Source organism: Colletotrichum gloeosporioides, assembly GCF_011800055.1.
Source record: "Colletotrichum gloeosporioides strain Lc1 chromosome Unknown consensus_88, whole genome shotgun sequence".
Taxonomy (NCBI): Eukaryota; Fungi; Ascomycota; class Sordariomycetes; order Glomerellales; family Glomerellaceae; genus Colletotrichum; species Colletotrichum gloeosporioides.
This window is the reverse complement of record NW_025544733.1, coordinates 91,358-111,256: the sequence shown is the minus strand read 5'-3', so window position 1 is coordinate 111,256 and position 19,899 is coordinate 91,358. Positions and strand designations below refer to the sequence as shown.

The 19,899-nt window shown below is 48.8% G+C and overlaps 4 protein-coding genes across 4 annotated transcripts; 1 reads left to right on the top strand and 3 right to left on the bottom strand.

Moving 5' to 3' along the window:
• Nucleotides 1–2,127: 2,127 nt before the first annotated feature.
• On the top strand, nucleotides 2,128–5,016 carry GCG54_00001165 (Protein SIP4; the record flags this gene model as incomplete). Its single annotated transcript, XM_045401288.1, has 4 exons — nucleotides 2,128–2,340; nucleotides 2,425–3,111; nucleotides 3,143–4,274; nucleotides 4,325–5,016. The coding sequence occupies 4 exons, from the start codon at nucleotides 2,128–2,130 to the stop codon at nucleotides 5,014–5,016; spliced, it is 2,724 nt and encodes a 907-aa protein (XP_045258221.1).
• Nucleotides 5,017–5,496: 480 nt separating this feature from the next.
• GCG54_00001164 (uncharacterized protein) lies at nucleotides 5,497–7,292 on the bottom strand (the record flags this gene model as incomplete). The annotated part of the gene is made up of 4 exons (XM_045401287.1): nucleotides 5,497–6,377; nucleotides 6,432–6,773; nucleotides 6,829–7,066; nucleotides 7,122–7,292. 4 exons carry the CDS (start codon nucleotides 7,290–7,292, stop codon nucleotides 5,497–5,499), a joined length of 1,632 nt encoding a protein of 543 aa, XP_045258220.1.
• Nucleotides 7,293–7,764: 472 nt separating this feature from the next.
• On the bottom strand, nucleotides 7,765–12,354 carry GCG54_00001163 (uncharacterized protein; the record flags this gene model as incomplete). The annotated part of the gene is made up of 3 exons (XM_045401286.1): nucleotides 7,765–9,516; nucleotides 9,604–10,574; nucleotides 10,641–12,354. 3 exons carry the CDS (start codon nucleotides 12,352–12,354, stop codon nucleotides 7,765–7,767), a joined length of 4,437 nt encoding a protein of 1,478 aa, XP_045258219.1.
• A 598-nt stretch (nucleotides 12,355–12,952) lies between these two features.
• GCG54_00001162 (putative quinate permease) lies at nucleotides 12,953–14,755 on the bottom strand (the record flags this gene model as incomplete). Its single annotated transcript, XM_045401285.1, has 4 exons — nucleotides 12,953–13,193; nucleotides 13,245–14,080; nucleotides 14,142–14,514; nucleotides 14,574–14,755. The coding sequence occupies 4 exons, from the start codon at nucleotides 14,753–14,755 to the stop codon at nucleotides 12,953–12,955; spliced, it is 1,632 nt and encodes a 543-aa protein (XP_045258218.1).
• Nucleotides 14,756–19,899: the final 5,144 nt, after the last annotated feature.

Below are 19,899 nucleotides of genomic sequence, written 5' to 3'. Positions count from 1 at the left end.
GAGGGTTCAGACGGTCCAACCTCTCACAAAGTTTACGAGGCGTGCGACAGCCTTGAAATGACGCGGCAACTCGTGGATAGCCAGAAGCCGCGTTTCTAATATTGAATAAGCTGCCCGTCCCCGCGATTCAGCCTCCAATCGTTGGGATAAACGTCGTCGCGTACCTGTCTCTTGGCAGAACCTGACAACCCAAGTCGGCGAACCTACACACAGACGCCCTCGACAAAGCCAATACCAGAATAGAATCCCGGCAGCTGATCTTGTCTGGTCTGGTCTGGTCAGACTAGACTTGCCAGGCCAGGCGGGCTGATGAGTGGCCAGCTCGGTAAATGCATGTGGCAGACGTGAGTCCTCTGTTGCGAGGTCTACCGACATGAAAGCGAATAAGAACCCAAGACAACGGGAATGCGTCGTCCATGTTGAACAAGTCCCTGACGGCCCAGCCTTGCCTTGCACTTGTTTCAATGTTTCTATAACTCAATCCGGCAAGATGGACCAAGACTTGAAAACATGCGGCCACGGGTCGCTAACCCGATGGAATTGCCGTGGGCTTAGATGGCCGGTACGGGGCATTGCCGGAACGTTCGCGGCGTGGGGGATGAGGCACTAACAAAGGAGCTTTGCGGGCTCGACCACGCAGTCGATCCGGCTTAGACGCAGTGCCCCTCCCGCCGGAGAGACATTTCGCTTGCAACCAAAGACACTCTAACCTTGAGCTAGAACATTGGAACCCTTGGGGGAAATGGAGGAGGAGGCGTGTGAGGGTGTTCTTTCTTTGCTGCCACGGGGTTCTTTGAGAGAGGGCGACGCCCCCCCAACGCCTCCGATGGCTGGCGGCGTTGGTTTTGGAAATGACATGGCGTCGATTTCTTGAGTTTCGGGCAAACAACAAGCGCAACACCAACTGTGGCCAATCTCGCTCCCGTCGGCTGCAAGATGGATGGATGGCCGGTGCCAGATGTGAAGGATGATATTATCGATCTCAGCCTATCTCTTAGTGGAGGGTAAGGAAGGCAGTTAGTTGCAGTTGGTCAAGGTTTAGTGCTGGCCATCCGTGACCAAGAATTTCTCGCTTCCTCCACACCCTCATGGTGGTTGACGGCCCAGCCCTGCTCGAGCCCGGGAACAGGAAGGATCGAGTCTCTCGTGTTTCTCGTTTCTTGCAGGTTGTTTGTAAAGGTGTCCGTAAGGGGCTCGTCGAGGCAAATGACAGGTTTCCGTCGTGTATGAGGAGCTGAAGTGGCTGGGCCTGTATTAACCCCAACAGCAGCAGCAACAGCAGCACCGATGTCTGCCATTCTTTAACCCGACAACTTCGTCCTTCATCGAGATCCGTCTGGGCGTGGAGAGCATTCTTCTAGTCAATCAGAGACAAAGTCCAGGACCCCCAGCTGACCTAGGCCTTCTAGACCCGGGCTTCGACTCAGCTGCATTCCACCAAGAAGCCCCCAGTGCGCAAAGAAGGAGGTAGGTTAGCACCCGCGCGCCCGCATCCCGACAGGCTGGGACTCGGTTGGCGTGTTCCCGCAGCCGCCGCGTGTTGCGTCCGTCTAGGGTGTGTTGCGTGCGAGGTGTTGTCTACCTACCTAGGTAAAGTAAGCAGGTGGTGAGTGTGTGAGTTGTTGGAGGAGTGGACTGGAGTGATTGCCTGCCCGCAGCCAGACACTGAGAAGACCTACCTTACTCAACAGAGAGACAGCCCAGTGGATGCACCCACCACCACCACCACCCCTGGCGCGTGCCCACTAAAAGCGCAGGGCAGCCCGTCAGCGTCAGCCCTCTCTCCCGTCTCCCCCGGACGATTTGCAGCTCGGACCCCCTGCCATCGGAGCGCCTTACCTGGCGTGCTGGCGTGCCTGGGCCCATACCTAAGGTAGCGTCCCCCCACCCCCCTTGACAGGCACTGGACCTCCCGTCACACACGCACCACAGCAGCACCAACAGCACCAGCTCCCCTAAAAACGCGGCAACCTCCATCTCTCTGCGGAAAACCCCGTCGCGATACCACCGAGCGACCACCGAGAGTCTGCATTGCCGTCGTCTTGTCCCTGCGCCTGCGAGTTTTCTTTTTGTTTGTATGCGGCCTCCTTCCGCCAGACGTCGCGACTCTCCTCTCGAAACGAGACCATGCCCGGTCGCCCGCCCAAGCGACCGGCGGAAGCTGGCGATCCTGCCACCACCGACGCCGACACTGCTGCTGCCGCGGCCGCTGTTGCTGCTGGTCATGGCAAGGTGAAGCTGCCGCGTCTCGACAAGGGCGGCCAGGAGGATTTCTCCTCCGTCGTCAAGAACCGCCTGTCGTCTTACACGAGGACCGGCCAGGCCTGCGACAGATGCAAGGTGAGTTCACATGTCCTGTTCCTGTCCTTTGCCAGACAAGCGTCGAACCATCAAACCGCACCGTACTGACGACCCGAACCATAGGTCAGGAAGATCCGCTGCGATGCCCTCCCCGAAGGATGCTCCCACTGCGTCAATCAGAACCTCGACTGCTTTGTCACCGATCGCGTCACCGGCCGAACCGAACGTCGAGGGTACCTGCAGGAACTCGAGCGCGAAAAGACCGACATGATGAACCACATACGCGACCTCGAGAAGCTCCTCGAAAACAACGGCATCGAGGTCAAGCCCTGGACCTGGGCCCCCTACGGCATGGCCTACCCTCCACCAGGCGTCACCTACGATCATGTGGGCAATGCCGTCGAGGACCCGGCCGAGAAGGATGCCTGGACAAAGGTCGGATCCGTCTGGGTCAAGAACTACAACTTCAAGCCGCCCGCGAGCCGCTCCTTCCCCCGGTCATCACTCGAGTCGCGTCCTGTTCACAACCACATTGGCGTAGGTGGCGACAGCGCCCTTCTCAGCTCCATCAAGGGCACGCGGCTGTCCATCCTCGGCACTACCATAGACGTCACCTCCTTCGACGCCCCTGACATGGACGAGCCCGTACCCGATGCCAAGATCTCCCAGCCGCTCTACAACAAGTCCCTCCAGTCCTTCCTGCAGTCATGTATGAACATCAACCCGCCCGTCAATATCGAACTTCCCTCGCGAAGCGACGCTTTCACATACTCGGAGTGGTATTTCCTTATGATCTGGCCATTCCTGCCCGTCCTTCACAAGCCAACTTTCATGAATATAGTGGGTCGAACCCTTCCTCTGTCTATCTGTGCTTGCTGCTGACCATCTCTCCAAGCTGACTCGCATGTACGACGAACCCGACTTCGAGCCAGAGGTTCCCGATCTGGTCATGGTGCACATGGTCTTTGCCACCATCTACTTCCAGTACGGCGTAAGAAACTGGGAGCAGCAGGAGAGCCGTTCCCAGCTGAATGAGCTGTCTAACAAGCACTACCACTTCGCTCTGAGTAAAATGTATGACCTGGCCTCGGCGCAGTCTGTCGCTGCCGTGCAAGCCATGGCCATGATTTCTGCCCACAGCCGCGCCTTCCCCAAACCTGGATGCGGGTCCATGGTCACCAACTTTGCTTTCCACTGTGCCATTGACCTCAACCTGCACCGCGCTGCCAAGGCACCAGGTGAAACGACAAATCTGGAAAACGAGATCCGCAAGCGCACCTGGTGGACTATTCTGACCGTATACGTCACCCTGAATGGGCGCCTCGGACGGCCTATGCCCATCAATGTGGAGGAGTACGATGTCGATTTCCCCGAGCCCATTGCCGATGAGGCGTTGACACCAGAGGGCGTCGACACGTCCGTGACAACGCCCTGCAATTACCACGTCGGTTTGGCTGGATTCAAGATCGTCCCTCTCTTCATGGAGATGTACTCCAACATCTACAGCGTCAAGCGTGATCCGAAGAACTACGCCGATGTCGTAAACGCGTTGGAGGAGCAGCTTCAACTGTGGAAGGACAGCCTACCGGAGAACCTCCAACTCAACCTCGCCGGCCAGACGGAGCACGAAGGCAAAATGTACGCATTGTACATACAGATGTATGCGCTCGAGTTCCGTCTTTGCCTGCGTCATCCATCGGTGGCCATGACCAGCGACCGCAAGATGCTCCTGGAGAATGCCCGAATCTGCGAGGAGACGGCGGCGCACATGCTCAAGGCCACCAAATGCATTCTGAAGCTGAAATCGTTGGATACGACGTGGTATCAAATCGCGGTCTATGGCGCGGCCATCTTCACAACTTTGGTCGCCCACTGGGAAAGGAGGTTCGAGACGACTCCTAACCAGATCGCCAACATTCGCTCTGACATGAGGGACTGGATGGAAATCATCAACGCCACAGTATCACTCATCGGTGAGTAGCGTCACTACCCATTAGGAAAACCGTGACTAACTCAACTCTAGGCACGGGATCTGGCATCAGCAACGAAATCAATCTCATCATTGAGAGAACAATCAGCTGGATCGAGCACGACTCTAAGCAAAAGGAAGGATCGCTGCCTCATACGATCAAGCCCGACCCGGCAGACTCGTCGCCTTTCCAGCTTTCGGCACAGCCGCAGTCTACACAAGCCTTGGCTGCGAGCGCTGCCGAGACAGCTGCAAAGGCATTCTACGCAGAATCAGCCAACCAGAACGGGAACACGCCGTACCCGTCTCTGGCATACGCCGAGCAGCCCGGAAACAATAGTCTGGCTGCCAATGCTGCTTTTGAGGCGAACAACGCCTACTCTTACACGCCTGCAGTGCAGGCGACCGGCGCAGACGAGACCTCGGCCGAGACCAACCCCTTGATTGCGTTTGCTTCGCAGGCAACTCAGCATGTGGCTGACCCGACCGGCTCCGCTGCCGCCGCCGAGCTTCTGTGGCGACAATCCGCATCTCAGGGCAATACCTGGCACGACTGGACCGCTGCGATGGCTGATAGCCAAGATCGTTACAGCGCCAACGCCCTCTTGACGCTGGGCGGTGGTCCCAGGGATCCGAACGCAGTATCGGAAGCGGCTACTGTGGCCGAAATGGCCGCTGTCACAGCCGCGCCGGTAGGCCAGTGGCCTCTTCTCCTCTTCGACGGCCCGGGTGGTGGTGGCCAATGAGTTTTCAGTTTCTAGTGTCATGATTCAAGCAGCGTGTTCTTTTCATGTCATAGAGCAATACTAGGCGTTCATCGGGGCTGTCATTTAGGGATGGGTTGCTGTGGTTCAGCAACGGGAAAAGGCACCAGGCATGGAAGGGAACACAGGCCGAACGGTTCGGTTGTTCAATTGGGACGAAAGAGCCCACTGCAATTTGCGACGATCTAGGCTGGCGTTTTTTTGGGCCGGGCCAGCCTGAAGGCATGGCGTCGCTTTAGCAATATACCTGCCACATTGTGGGCTTTTGAAGCTTTCAACTGCCTGTTTCTTATGATTTGGATGCCGTCTCTGCTTCCCATTACATGGTCTGCGCGTCAAGAGGTTTCTTTTGACCATACAAAATCTCTATCCCCCGAAACTTCCAAATAGTGACATTCAACTAACAGAACCAAGCCCATTTTTGTCCTCTCACCACAGATATCCCGGCGAAAAGCCATTTCCCTAGAAGCCAGTAGGGATCTGCACCCCAAAGGCCGGCGCAAAGACATCACCGCAAGTATACCCCTCCGCCGGCATCTGCCCGAGCACGAAGAACGTGTAAAACAGCCCAAACAAGCAGTTACTCGCCGCCGCAAAGCTCGTATGTCCAGGCGCCAGGTTCTTCACAAACACGCTCGGCGAAAACCTCGCAGCGACGCTCTTGGCGCCCTCGACGCTGCTCGCGGGGTCGCCCACCCCGTTCAGCACGACAATCTTGCCCTGCGTCCTGACGGGCTCGCTGGAGACGTCTGGGAGCCTGTTGGCTGGGTCGATTTTCCACTTGGAGCAGACGAGGCGCCAGTCCGCGAAGATGGGCGCCACGCTGGGCGCGGCGGCGACCATGCTTTTGGGGTAGGCCTTGAAGTCGTTGGTGTTCTTGATGTGCTGGGACTCGTCGATGCAGACGCCGGAGAGGATGCCCTCGAAGGGCGCTTCTTCTGTTAGGAGAGGGAGCGGGGCAGGCGGGACGGCGAGGGAGGAGGATACTGCGCCTGCGATGGCTGGCCCCGCTGTCCCGTTCTCGACTTCTGCGAAGACGCCCGCGAGGACGGGGAACCAGCCGGGGGCGTGGAGGGCGGTGGTCGTGAAGGTGTGGAGGGCGGACCAGTCGAATTTGTAGTCGGAGCCCGGGATGCTCAGGGGCTTGGATCTGAGCTTTGCCTCGAGGGCTGTGTAGCGCGCGCGGAGGGCGGTTGTGGTTTTGGAGGTGTTTGTAAAGGCGCATGTTCCCGGGGCGGAGTTGAGGCATGCGTAGAAGAATGCTTCGAGGCCGCGTTCCGCGTCTTTGATTTGGGAGGGTTGGGCTTGGGTTACGGTGTACGCGAGCGTTGAGGGTGTTGGACCTTGTGTGCGTGCTTCAGTACTTCATGTTCGTGACATTGGCAGGGGGAGCTTACTGTCAAAGAGGAACTTGTCCACGGCCTCCGGGTATAGCTGGGCGATCGTCTGTCCGAGGTGGGCGCCGGACGAGATACCCCAGAAACCCATCTTGGTGCGGTTTTCCGCCTTCATGACGGTGTAGTGGTCGACGGCGTTGGCGTACGTGCCTATGAACCGGCCGACGTCCTCGCCGTGTTTCTTGCACTTCTTTCCAAACTCCTCGGCGCGCTTCTCGCGGAGAGAATATGCGGCATCGTCGGCTCCGAGGAGAGGAGGCTCTGAGAGGGCGAATTGTTTGCGTTCGTCTTCGGTGGCGAAGCAGCGGAAGGAGGGTGTTGTCCAACCCCAGCCGCGGTAGTCTTGGGTTTCTGTCAGTCTGTGGTTTGTGAGATTGCCAAGGTATGGCGGGCTTACCGATAGCGAGAAGATCATATCCTGCGAAAAGGGGGGCGTAGTCTTCTCCGAAGCGGACGAGGAAGTTGGTTGACGAGGAGCTCCAGCCACCCAAGGCGACGTGAACTGCGCCTTGGTGAGGGGTACCACCTGGAGCAGCAACATAGGGGAGTTTGACGATGGCAAGGTCGACGGTTGGTTGACCGCACTTCCCCTTGACCTTCTTTGGGTTGCGAGGGTCATCAATCTTTGCGTGAACCTGTTGGATGTGAGTCGAAAGGGTAGTACGAGAGATGGAAGGAAAGGGGGCCAACTTTCAACCGCGCACACTTGAATACAGAGTAACAGGCATGCCATTCAAGTTCGGTATTCGGTTTGATACCGGCGAAAAGGGTGGGATCGATGGCATGGTGGGGGTTCTGGGCCTGAACAGCAAGATTCACGAAGGAGCCCAAGAGGCAGATAGCAGTAAGAAGACATACCATTTTGATGAGGTGAGAAAGAACCCGGCGTTCGTTAAATCACATCAAGATGTGTACTGGTCGGGGTTTCCGTCACTTATACTGTTGGATCTTGGGGATAGCAACACACGCTTATAAATATTCTCTCAATCTCCGCGAAAGTAATTCAACGCCAAGAGGAATGAAGTATCCTGGGATTGACGACGGTGAGAATTAGCAGGACTTGGCAAGCAAATTAGACTGGGGATGATGGTGGAACGGCTTCTACATCGCGAGGTTTACAAGTGGATGGTGGTCTCTACAATCACCAAGGGAGCATTCATGGCTTGAATAGCAATTCATAGGTCAACGTGAGCCGTCGGTGTTTGGTTGAAAGAAGCTTAGCATCACTTCCGTCCATGCATTTTCATTCGCACGCCAACTTGGGGCTGAATCATTATAGCATTCAACATTGAACGTGCGGCTGAAGAAGCGCCACACCACCTCGCTTTCTCGTCTACGCCTCTCCAGACCAAAGGCGATCCCACGCATTCTCGATGACCTCCGTCTGAAGCTTCTTCAAGAAACTACTGAATGCCACTGGCTCTTCGCCATCCAACCTCAACAGTCCATTTTTGACACCCCGCCAGCCCTCGACGGGAAGCTTGACATAGTCGTGCCCTATGCCGTGGAAGTATCGTACTTTGCCTGTTCTTTCGCCGCGCTTCACAGCTTCGTATTCCGTTTGGCACTCTTCGCAAATCATACCCGTCTCAAAAGTGATGTACAAGTACGCCGAGCCATCTCCCCACCGCCGAAAGGGTCGGGCTGGGGAACAAAAGCCTCCGCACGTGTACCCTGGGTCACTCAGCAAGTCTCCCTCGTCTTCAGGGGAGCTGCCTTCCGACCCATGCTCATCTCCTTCCGGTATATGACTAGCTCTTTGCTTGCCACCCGCTGACTCATTTTCCTCTGGGGACTTGGTAAGTCGTGACAATAGAGCAGAACCAACGATACGAGCGTAGCGGCGGAGCGTGTCGTCATTTCCCAACGCTCGACTTAGAAGCGCCAGCGCCTGTGTAAGTGTCCACACATACGTACCATCATTCCATTTGATGGAATCACTCAGAGCGTCGAAGCTTTCTTTGAATAACTTTCGCAGCGTTTCTTCGAATGTCGCTTTGGGCCCCATGACCCAGTACATGTAAGACAAGCCGATCCTGTGCGATATAGTAGCGATTGGGGATATGTGTGGGATATGTAGTGACAATGGGCGTTCCATGAGGCTGGCGAGAGATTGGAGGCGTTCTGCTTTGTAGACCGGGTCCCTCGACTGCCGAAAGAGTTCTACCTGAACATTTGTCATCAGAGTCAACGCCATACGAAACACCCACCCTGGAGTGACAGATGTGATGGGGTAAACGAAGACCGTGTCATTGCTGTCGAATATATCGTCCAAGTTATTGAGAGCCTTCTCGGCATCTTTGCAGGCCTCGAAGTACACAACAGCAAGATCTAGGCGAAGAGGTGTGGCGGCGTCGAGGTTGTCTAAGAAGGCAACCACTTGTTCGTAAAAATCAACAACGAATTGCTTTTCACCGGTTTGCACGGCAATGTCACAAAGTAGAGCAACTCGATCTTCTCCTTCTGTCGCGTAATCGGACGCCAACCAGGTGATCCTTTCCAGGAGGGTCCAGCTCTTCAAAGCCTGGATATAACCGGCTTGATCTGCCTTTTGGTAGAAGACATCCAACTCTGCAACAAGATCGGATGATGGGGTGACGCCTTCGGGATCGGAGTCCCTAGCCTCGGTATAGTGCTGAAGCGCTGAGTCAAAGTTACGCAATTCTGATTGAGCTCTGGCGTACGTAGTACACACGGCACGCTTTAGATGTCCAGGAATCTCCGCTATCCAGAGCTGAGAGACTGCAGCACCAGCGAACTGGTGAGCATCTTCGTTTCTTTTTGATTGTAACAATATGTCACACAGAACACAAGAAGCCCTGTACCACTCAGGGTTACTTGGGCTGCAAAGCTTTAGGGCTGCTCTGCAAGTCTTCTCAGCCGGTCCCAAATACCCAATCTTGAGTAGAACTTCAGCTGTTGCGCGATGACCGCCTGCATCCGGAGTCACGTCTTGTGCGAAGAGACCCAAGATACCCAGGCTGGCCTTAGCCGCATCAAAGACCGTTTCTGTCTCATCGCATGTTTTGACATCGTCAGGAAAGTTGAGACGGCCTTGCTCCATTAGAAGGTTGCCTTTCCCGATCTGTTCAGTGTATATTAGCACGACCATCTCTTTTCCTTCCAGTTCAAAGTGCCAATTTGAGCTTTTTGAGAGCAGAATTGGACTTACCAATAGCATGATGCTCTGAAGGCATTCCCATGCCTTCATAGCATCTTCTACATTCAGTGACTGATACAGTTCCCGAAGATAACCCTTGGCCAGGCCCAGACGAAAGGTGGCGGGATCTTGTTCAACGCGACACCACCATTCCGCGGCAAAATCACTGAGACTATCCTTGACTTCTTGAATTTTCACAAGCTTTGCCCAGTCTTGGATTCTGAGATCAGTGACGGTGGTTGATGCGTAGCGATACGTCATTCCAACCTTGCCCATCATCTTAGAAAATCCAGTCTTATTGCTAAGTGCCTCGGCAAAAGCCTCAAGGACCTCAACCTGTTCCTGGTGGGTATGTTGAGCGACCTGGATATTACTCCAGTGATGTAGCAGAAATATAGCGCAATAGTTCTGGAGGTTCTTGTCAATATCCATCCGAGAAGGTTGAAACAGCTTCGTGCTGCTCAAAAAGATCCGACGGTGGGCTTCGGAAGGTCCCCAACGCAATGTTGAAGGTGCGTGCGGGCCATCTGTGAAGTAACGCCTCATGGATCGTTCTTGAAACTTCACAGGAAGAGGTCCATCGTCGTATATATCGTCATTGTCGTCGCCATGCTGCTTCAAGTCTTGAACCATAGTGGCTTTGCTGGCTTGCGCCTTCGCTCGCAATTCGGCGTCGTAGCCTGTGTCTGCTACTTTGAGGAATTTTGACGTGAACTCAGGTATGTCTTCAAAAGTGAAGTCTGCTTCCTGTGATAGATGCCTCAGAAGAGACTGAACTTCATTTAGTTTCAGTCTTCGTTTAGCAAAAGCTACCCAATGAAGTATCGAGGCAGCAATCTGTTGGTGACTGATTGGCGTGCGGCGACGACACTCTGATAATAAGCCTTCGTAGATGTCATTCAGGTCAACGGGCTTATTCTGATTAAGTGCTTTCAAAACTGCGCCCTCGCGGCCAAGACTGTCCAGTCGGGTGAGCATATGTTCTGCATATAGCATGTCTACCGCGAAAAGTCAGCATGTTTGAATGAAAGAGCTAAATAGCCTCTTACTGGGTGACAATTCCTCCACCGCAACGGCAACCCGCTGCTTAACATATCGGCAGAATTTCTTCAGGCAACCAAGAGAATTTATGCGATGCCATATCAGCAACTTAAAGTCGTGGCGCTGCTTTTCTTTGGTCACTTCAATCTGAAGCAGTCGGACGTCCGTCGGAAAATCTTCCAAGCGTTCAGGTCTAGAGGTGACCACTAGCGACATTCTCAGCCCCTCCTGTGTGACGAACTTGGACAGAAACTCCTTGAAGGCATTCCAATCGCGTGTCTCATCCAATCCATCCAGCACAATAAAGAGATTGAACTTGGAGTTTTGCTCGAAGAGAGGCTTGAGTAAATACTTTGCAAGGTGTTGCCAAAGGCGGTTGTTGAAGTTGATGTCGTCTCTCGCAAGCTGTGCTTTCAGCTTTTCGCAAGCAGCATTGTTAGTCTCTGCAATCTGGATGACAAATGAAGCCATGCAGGTGAGAAAAGAGCAAAACACTTCGTCTTCCTCGCGAAAGTAGAAGTGAACGACACAGGTGTGTCCCGTTTCATCCTCTCTGGCCCTTTCTTCGAGCTTGTCGTAGAGGGCAACTGCCAGATGACTCTTTCCGATACCAGGCTGGCCAGTAATTGCAAGAACGGGACGTTCTCCGTCCTTCATTGCCAGCCAATCATTCCAGCTTGGCTCTGAAAACACCCAGTTGCAAAAGTCTGGCAGAAGTGTTTCCCTCAGGGCTTCAGATTCCTCCTCGATGTTCCTTCCTAGTACTGGTATAAAGTATCGAACGGCTCTGGCAGATAGTGTCTCGCCTCCTGATTCTTCAGCGTCCATGACGCCCTTTGCAGACGATGCGCTGCCTAGCAGATCACTGTTGGCCTGACTTTCTTCCGTTTGTCCTCCAAACAACTTGAGTAACTTGGCGACATCGTTCTTGATGTTCTCAGTGTTTTCGTTGATGCTGTCCATGGTGTTTTCGAACCTCTCTAGCATCTGGGTATGAGATCGTTGGTTCTCATCCAACTGTGTGGTCATCTTGAGCGTTTCCTCGGAGTTTCCGAGAATAGCAAACTCCGTGGCTTGTTGGAGATGACCCAATCTCTTGTTCATGAGGGCTCTTGCTCCCCCCAGCTCACTATCTTCTCCCTGAAAGAGGTTGGTAATCCATTTTTTGAAACGACCAAGTTCGATGTACTTTTGCGCGAAGCCGCACATGTTGAGAAGCGAGGTAAATACCTCCATCAGGCAGTTTTGATAGGCCCTTTTCTGGGGAAGTCGTGCCTCAAGAATGCTGATACGTTGAAGAAAGCTGTTCATGTCTTCGAAGAAAACGATGACAATGTCATAGTCAGCTGAGACTGAACGACAGGCCTGGAGTATGTAGGTCAAGGCCGTCCCAATAGCCGCGGCTGGGGGGAAAGCTGGCGAAGCTGCCTCGATGATCTGGTTGGCGCCTTTTTCCACGTAGTCCAGATTAGAGGCAAGGAGGGTTCTCAGGCGATCAACCTTGCCCTTATCGTGTCTGAACTTGTGGAATCTGTTCATTTGTTCTGTTCCAAAGTCGAGCATGCTCTGAGCATTGTCGAATTTGCGTTCCAAACTGAACCCGACTATGCCCTGATAGCCTTTCAAGGCCTCCTGCCAAAGGTCTTTGACATCGCGATCGTCAGTTGACAGCTGTTTCTCGACATCAGATGAGAGCTGTTTTCCAGCACTTGGCATAGTCATCGTTGCGCGAGTCTCGTTCGATGGAATAGCGTAGTTTCGATGAGGTCTCCCAGCTGCGTGCTGGTGTATCAATTATGGCAGTCAGCCCAGATAAATGTAAGCTGAGAGAACCGCCGCTGAGAAATGTGGCCAGATACTTACTGTATTCCATGTGTTGGTGCTGACGCTTGGCGTGATGCTGAGCGCTAATTACTTTCTCGTGCCGAAATCCTTGCATGCTTATGCAGTGAGATCTCGGGGGTGTCCATTTCATAGGACGACAACCAACCCCCGATTGTCAGCCCATGCAGGGTTTGACTCCACTGCACAGGAATCATCTGAATGCGACATATTCCGCATCTAGACAGAATTAAGAGGAGAAGCAGCATCTCACCGACGAAGAATTTTCTTTTAGGGACACGGAATTATTCAAATCCCGTTGAATTGTCATCAAAGACCAGTGCCGTAGCAGGCTGGATAGGTATCAAAAGCCAACTACATGCGATCATCCTCACTCACTCAAGCTCAGTCTTCTGAACTCAAGCTTCTAAATGCAAATTCGCTTCGCTTACACACCTCAACCATCCACATTACGCATCCTTCCAAATCACCAAGCGACCTAAGCAGACTCCTTGCGGACGTGGTTGTACGGGTCGTTGGTGTTGGTCGTCTCGATCTGGACCTGAGCGGGCACCTTGGTGTCGCTGGCGTTGTCGTGGGCGAGGTTCTTGTCTGTATCGTAGTCGGTGACGCCAAAGAGCTTGTCCATGTGCTCGAGGGAGACACCCTTGGTCTCGGGGACGAAGAACCAGACGAAGAAGAACATGGAGAAACAGAAGCTGCCGAAGATGAGGTAGGTTCTGGATGACGTTAGTACCTGGCCTCTTAGACTCAATGAATTCATCACTCACCCGTAACCGTGAGAGCCCGCGGTGGCCAACATGTTGGGAACAGTGCGGGAGACGATCAGATTGAACAGCCACTGGGTGGCAGCAGCAAGGGCGACGTTGAGGGAACGAAGACGAGCAGTGGGGATTTCAGAGGCGTAAATCCAGCACGCAGGACCCCAACCAAATTGGAAGAATGCAGCAAAGAGAAAGATAGCCACCAGTGCCATGTATCCGGCACCCGGGACGGGTTCTCCCTCGATGGGCGGTGAGATGCGCACGTAGAGACCGATGTAGAACATGCAGAGACCCTGAGCGATAGACGTCCATAGCAGCGAGCGGCGACGACCAAGAGAGTCGGCCATGAAGAGGAGGAAGCAGATGCAAGCCAACACCTTGACAATTCCGTAGACGCCGGTGGACAGCAGAGGAGTTGAGCGGCCAGAGATACCTAGGCCCTTGAAGATGGTCGGAGCGTAGGTGTTGATGGCGTTGGTACCGGTCATTTGCTGGCAGATCATCAAGAAGATGGAAATGAGAGCGCGGTTTCGGTTGCCCTTGATGGTCCACATCTCCCTCTGCATGTTCATGAAGGTAGCCTCGCCGATGAGCTCTCTCTCGTGCTGCAGCTGGTCGACGATCTCTTGAAATTCTTGCTCAAGGTAAGGGTGTGTCTCAGGCAGGTTGCGGAGAACCGACAGGATCTTCTTGGACTCCTCCCACCTGTCCTTGCGGGCAAGCCATCTAGGAGATTCATTGCAGAAGAGCATGCAGACGAGCAGCAAAAGACTTGGAAGGCCTTGGATGGCTAGAGGGAAAACGTATTGGCTCTTGCCGCTGAGATTGACCTCGGCACCGTACTGATTGATGATGGGTCAGTAATGCTGTGTGACCTGATCGAGATGGTTGAGCGGTACTCACGTTAATCCAGAAAGCAATCATTCCACCAGTGACGATAAAGAGTTGGTACATTCCGGTCAAGAGACCGCGGATTGCACGAGGGGCGTTTTCAGAGACGTAAAGCGGGTTGATACTGGAGGCAGCGCCGACACCGAGACCGGAGATGAAGCGACCGACGAAGATGGGAGCGAGTTTACCGAGAGAAGCAGCTTGCATGGCAACACCGACGAGGATGACGGCGGCAACGGAGACGAGACACCACTTGCGACCGAACTTGTCGGTGAGCTGGGCGGCGGCGAGGGCACCAACCAAGCAACCGGCTTGGAGGGTAGAGACGATATTGCCCGTCAGGTTGGCGGTGTCGACCTTGGATGCGTTCTCCAAACCGTAGTCACTGTGAAAGATTGTTAGGTATCTGTGTGATAAGATTGACGCCCGGTATTGTCCGCTTACTTCATGAATGGCTTCATGACAACGACACCACCAATAACGGAACTGTCCCAACCGAAGGACATGGCACCGAAACAGGCGGATGCGGCGAGCGCGAACACTCTCCAACCGTAGATCTCGGCGGGATCGTTCTGCATCGCCTCGTTCTTGACGATCTTCTTGAGAAGACCCTGCATAGTCGACATTTTGGCGGCTGTTTTCTCTGCAACAAGCCAGGCTCTGGCGGATCGGTGTTGCTACTGAGGAGAAAAGGTCGATCGAATACACGACACCCGTTCGTGATTGAGCCTCTGCAAATCGAGAAGGTCGAGGGGCGCGATGAGATGGTGGTGAAGGGACGGAGCGGCGAAGAGAGAGGGGACAGTGGATGTGAGGAGCGCGAGATGGCCGCCTTGATATATCGAGAAACCAGGCCGGTGTTTTCCTTGCTGATCCAAAGTCTCCTCTTCCCCCAGTGTAACCGGGGACCCCTCACGGCTCCAAGCTACCTAGTCAGCAATTTGCCATCCCACCTGGCGTTGGATGCGACAGAGGTTCTCCGACGGTACATTGTGTGCGTGAGGAGTACATCTCCGTCCGGAGCAATGGTCACAATCGTTCCTGTGCGTCTCCTCGCCGAGACCCCTGCTCTGTGCCTCTGGTTGGTCTTGTCCGCCCTCCAGCCATCCTTCAATGGAAGCTAGCTGTGCCTCTGGAAACCCCAGAGAATCGAGCCTCACTGAGTACCAAGACGGACGGTGAATTATCCATGGGATTTTCCACCATTCACAAGAAGCGGGAGGACAGCCCGAGGACGCTGGGCCGATGGGGGCGGCAGAGTAACGTCTTGGCTTGGGAAGTCGGTTTTGCGATCAGCCGACCAGGTGGTATAATTGGAGGCTTCGGGGAAGGCGTGGGACAGGGCAAGCGGTTTCTGGGGGTGTGCGGTGTGGTGGTGGTCTCTTGTTCTGTCTTGGGCGGTCGTGGCGGCCGGATGGGATGCATCGACAAGCATGGCCGCGGCCAGGCTAGTCTCAGAGGCAGGGCTGGGCAAGCTAAGGTGGCCGGATGGCACTTCAGTTCAGATGCAGACACAAGATGGCAGGCCATGTGGAAGGAGCCAAGGGATCAACATGGACGCGAATAACGCATCGCAGTCTGAGCAACAAACAAGAGGCGATCTATGTGTAGACCTTGACGGCGCAGACCAAGACCAAGGCCCTGTCTGGCGGTTCGTCGTATCCGTGGTACCTGGTTTAAAGTTACCGGCAAAAGACGCTCGTAAGGAGATTGGAGATTGAAGTGAGGGGCCGGCTGTATGTGGGATAGCTGTCAAGCATGTACGGATATCTGATGGATCGGTGATGGCAGGCGGCAAGTTGGCTGCAGAACGGTCTCCACGAACAAACTAGCAGTCAAGCTTAACAGCAATAGACGTGGCTATCTGGGGCAGCTCTGGGGACTCTACGGGGCCCCGGGTGCCCCAGATTACGAGGGGCGCACGGCGGGGAGAGAAATGAGAGTTGACTCTTGAGAGGGCGCAGGTGAGCTGACAGGAGACACCACGACGAGTGACTGAGGGCCTTCTTCCCCAGGATTACTGATGGATGTGGCCATTCTTCTTGCGGCATGGAGCGCCGAGCTATGAGCCGCTCCCTGCGATTAAGGCGGCGCGTGATTTGCTGGGGGTTGCGGCCAGGTGTGTGGTTTCGATCACGAATTTAGGCTGCTGGTGGGGGTGGAGAAGAAGACGCAGAGGAGGAGACGAGGCAAAATGGCAAAGAGCAGGGGTTTGCAGGGTTGAACAGGTTGGTGAATGGATGAAGGCAGGGGAGGACACGTTAGTGTGCTGAACTGAGTTTAGGCCGTATGTATCGTCATGGATGGGACACGACAGTCAAACAGGGGACTTTTTGGGAATGGGACGATGACAACGATGAAATGAAAGCTCCGAGCTGAGACTCTGGAAAGAATCATAACAGTGAGTCTCTCTGGGACACAGGCAACAGCATACATCAAATCACAGCTTTCCGCCTGAAAGACTAGTCCACATATCGACCGATCCCGTCCGGTGGATTGTGCGGAGAACAGGCGCAGGTGAGAGGATTGAGCACACGCGGGATGAAGAGGATGGAGAATTATTGGAGATCGCGGGGGTGCAAATGAGGGGATGGGGACAAGGTTGTTTGTATGCACCTCCGTGCCAACTGGGGACGAACACCACTAAAGCTGTTCGTACATGTTCAAGACCTGGAAGCGAGAGACAGACACAAAGACGATACAGCTTTGTTCTCAATCTGTCAATGTCAATAAGCGCTTAACTGGATGTGTCGACGGTACCAAACACTCTAGTCTGTTCTACAGTCCATTACGTTAACAGCATCCACCCCTCCTTTTTACCGAAATTATATATATATAATCCCTATATATATATAAAAATTTACTAAACACTATATAGATACTTATAATATAGTAATTAACTTATTATAATAACTTTAATTAATCTATTCCTATTAAATCTTATTATCTAAAGGTATTATAATACTTCCTAAATATTACTATATAGCTTAGTAAGTAGATAATAACCTATCTAGGTATTATCTATTACTTATTACTAATAGTATATAGAAATAATAATATATATAATAACTAATATAGGATATTATTAGAAATCCTCTTTAATACTTTACCTCACTATTAATTAGGATTATTATACTTACTAAGAAAACTTATTAGGTTATTACTACTAAGGAGGTTATTAAGGAAATTACTATTAAAGTTATTATTACTAAAACTAAACCTAAGATTAATAATTTAGTAGTTCTTAAGTTTATATTATAAAGAAAGTATATATTTATAACCCTTCTATTATTATAAAGAGCTCTAAAAATATCCTCTTATTAAAAAGTAATAATAATATAGAAGAAGTAAAAAAAAGATCTACTATATATAATCTAGTTCTAAAATACTTTACCTTTATTAATATTATTATTTTAACTAAATTTAATTTTAGTTAACCTAATTCCTTATTAAATTACTTAATTTATAGATAATATATTTATAGTTTCTTACTATAGTACTAATAATATATTTATATTATTCTATAATATATTTAAAGAGGAGGATAATATAAGTAATAAGGAACTAATTTTATTATAAATCTAGATTATTTATAACTTAATATTTAAGAGTAATAGTTTACTTATTCTTAATCTAACTATTAAGAGTATTATATATAATAGATTTAGTATTATTAATATATTAGATATAAATAGTAGAGACTAAGAGGTAGATAGTAGTACTTAACTTAAAGTAGAAGTAACTTATTTATATATTCTAAAAAAAGTTAATATTATTATTATTATTATTTAGAGGAAACTTATTAGTATATCTAAACTAATATTAATTTTTACTTAAGTTTATCTATCTATTAGAGGGGTTATTTAACTAAATATTCTATAAGTTAATATTATTCCCTCTTTTAAATAAACTAAAGAGAGGGGTAAAGTCTACCTTACTATTAAGTAGTAATATAGTATTATACTAATTTTTAGTAGTATAATAACTAGTATATAAATACTTTAAAAAGGTAACTAAATAGGTATTTCAGCTAGTATATAAGAGGTAATTAATTATAAACTTAATAATCCTATAAATATTAAGTATTAGAAGGAAGGTATATATAGATAACTTCTCTATATATATATATTTACTTAGAATACTAGAAATATAAGAATAGTTTAAGTAATAAGAAGTTTAATTAATATTATATATTAAGTTAGAAGTACTATAAAATTAAATCTTATTATATAGAGAAGTAAGTAAAAGCTCTTATAACTAGATAAACTAATATTATTAATATAGAACTATCTAAAAAACTACTTAATAAGATTTTTTATAACTAGTTTATAGAGGATTAGAAATATTAAAGTAAGAGAAATAAGAATATTATTAAAGTTAATAATAATTAGGAGATAATAGTAATAATAGAAGAGAAGGCTAAAAATATTATATTTCTATTATTAAAGTTAAGATTTAGTTTAATTAATATTAATAGTAATACTATTATTAATATATATAGTAATATAAAGGTATTAGATTATTATCTTTAATATCTTAACCTATATATATAGCTACTACTATTAGTATTAATACTAGTAGTATATTAGCTATATATAAGTATCTTATAGTATTTATTACTAACTCTTCTATTATTAAACCCTCTAAGTACTTATTAACTAAGTATTATACTCTTAATTTATTTATCCTCACTAGTAATACTAGATTTATCTTAAAAAGTTTTAAATTAAGTAGTTAGTTTTATTAAGTAATTTATATCTATTTATAGTAAGTAATATAATATTAATAAAGAGTTTAGAAAGAAGTTATAGAAACTATAATTAATAAATAGTAACTTATAAGTAGTCTATAAGTTACTAGATATCTAGTTTACTAAATAGAGTTTTACTTAAGATCTTATTAAAGATATTAAGAACTTAATTAAATCTTTTATAAATAATAATACTTACTATAGAGGGTAGTTTAATACTATTTCTAATATAATATCTTACTCTAAACTTTATTTAAACTATTAAAAGTTAGAGGGAGATATTTATATAAGAATATATATTAGATTACTAAGAGGGATAATAGTAGTATTAATTAAAAACTCTATAGTACTAGTTTTAAATAAGTTAGGGTTATCTTAATATATTAACGCCTTAATACTATATTAATCTATTAAGTAAGAGATCTATAGTATATTAGTTAAAATTAGTTAATATAGTAAGTATATATAGAACTATTTACTATTAAATATAGCTAACTTTATAGGTATTTTAGAACTCTTTAGTTTTATTTTATTACTACTACTATTAGTATTATAGATACTACCTATATAGTTATAGATTAAATAAAATAAAATTAAGTAAAGTAGTAAAGATAATTAGATTAAAATCTTAAGTAATATATTATTAATAGAGATATATTACTTAGAGGAGAATAAGGAAGAAGAGTAATATAGTAAGAGTAGTATGAAGTTTAACTATATATACGATTTTCTTATATAATATATTTAACTATAGAAAAGTCTACTTATAGCTATAGATTTAATACTACTACTATATATATATAAAAGTTATAGAATTACTATAATTTTAGATCTATAAATAAGATAATCTATTTTAATACTTTTTAGTTTAATATAATAGAAGTCTCTAACTATAGTTAAAATCTCTAACTATAGTGATATATTATTATTATAAATTATTACTATAGGTATTAATAATATATTTTAGCTACTATATAGGTAAAATTAATATATATATATAGCTATTAATAAAAATAATAA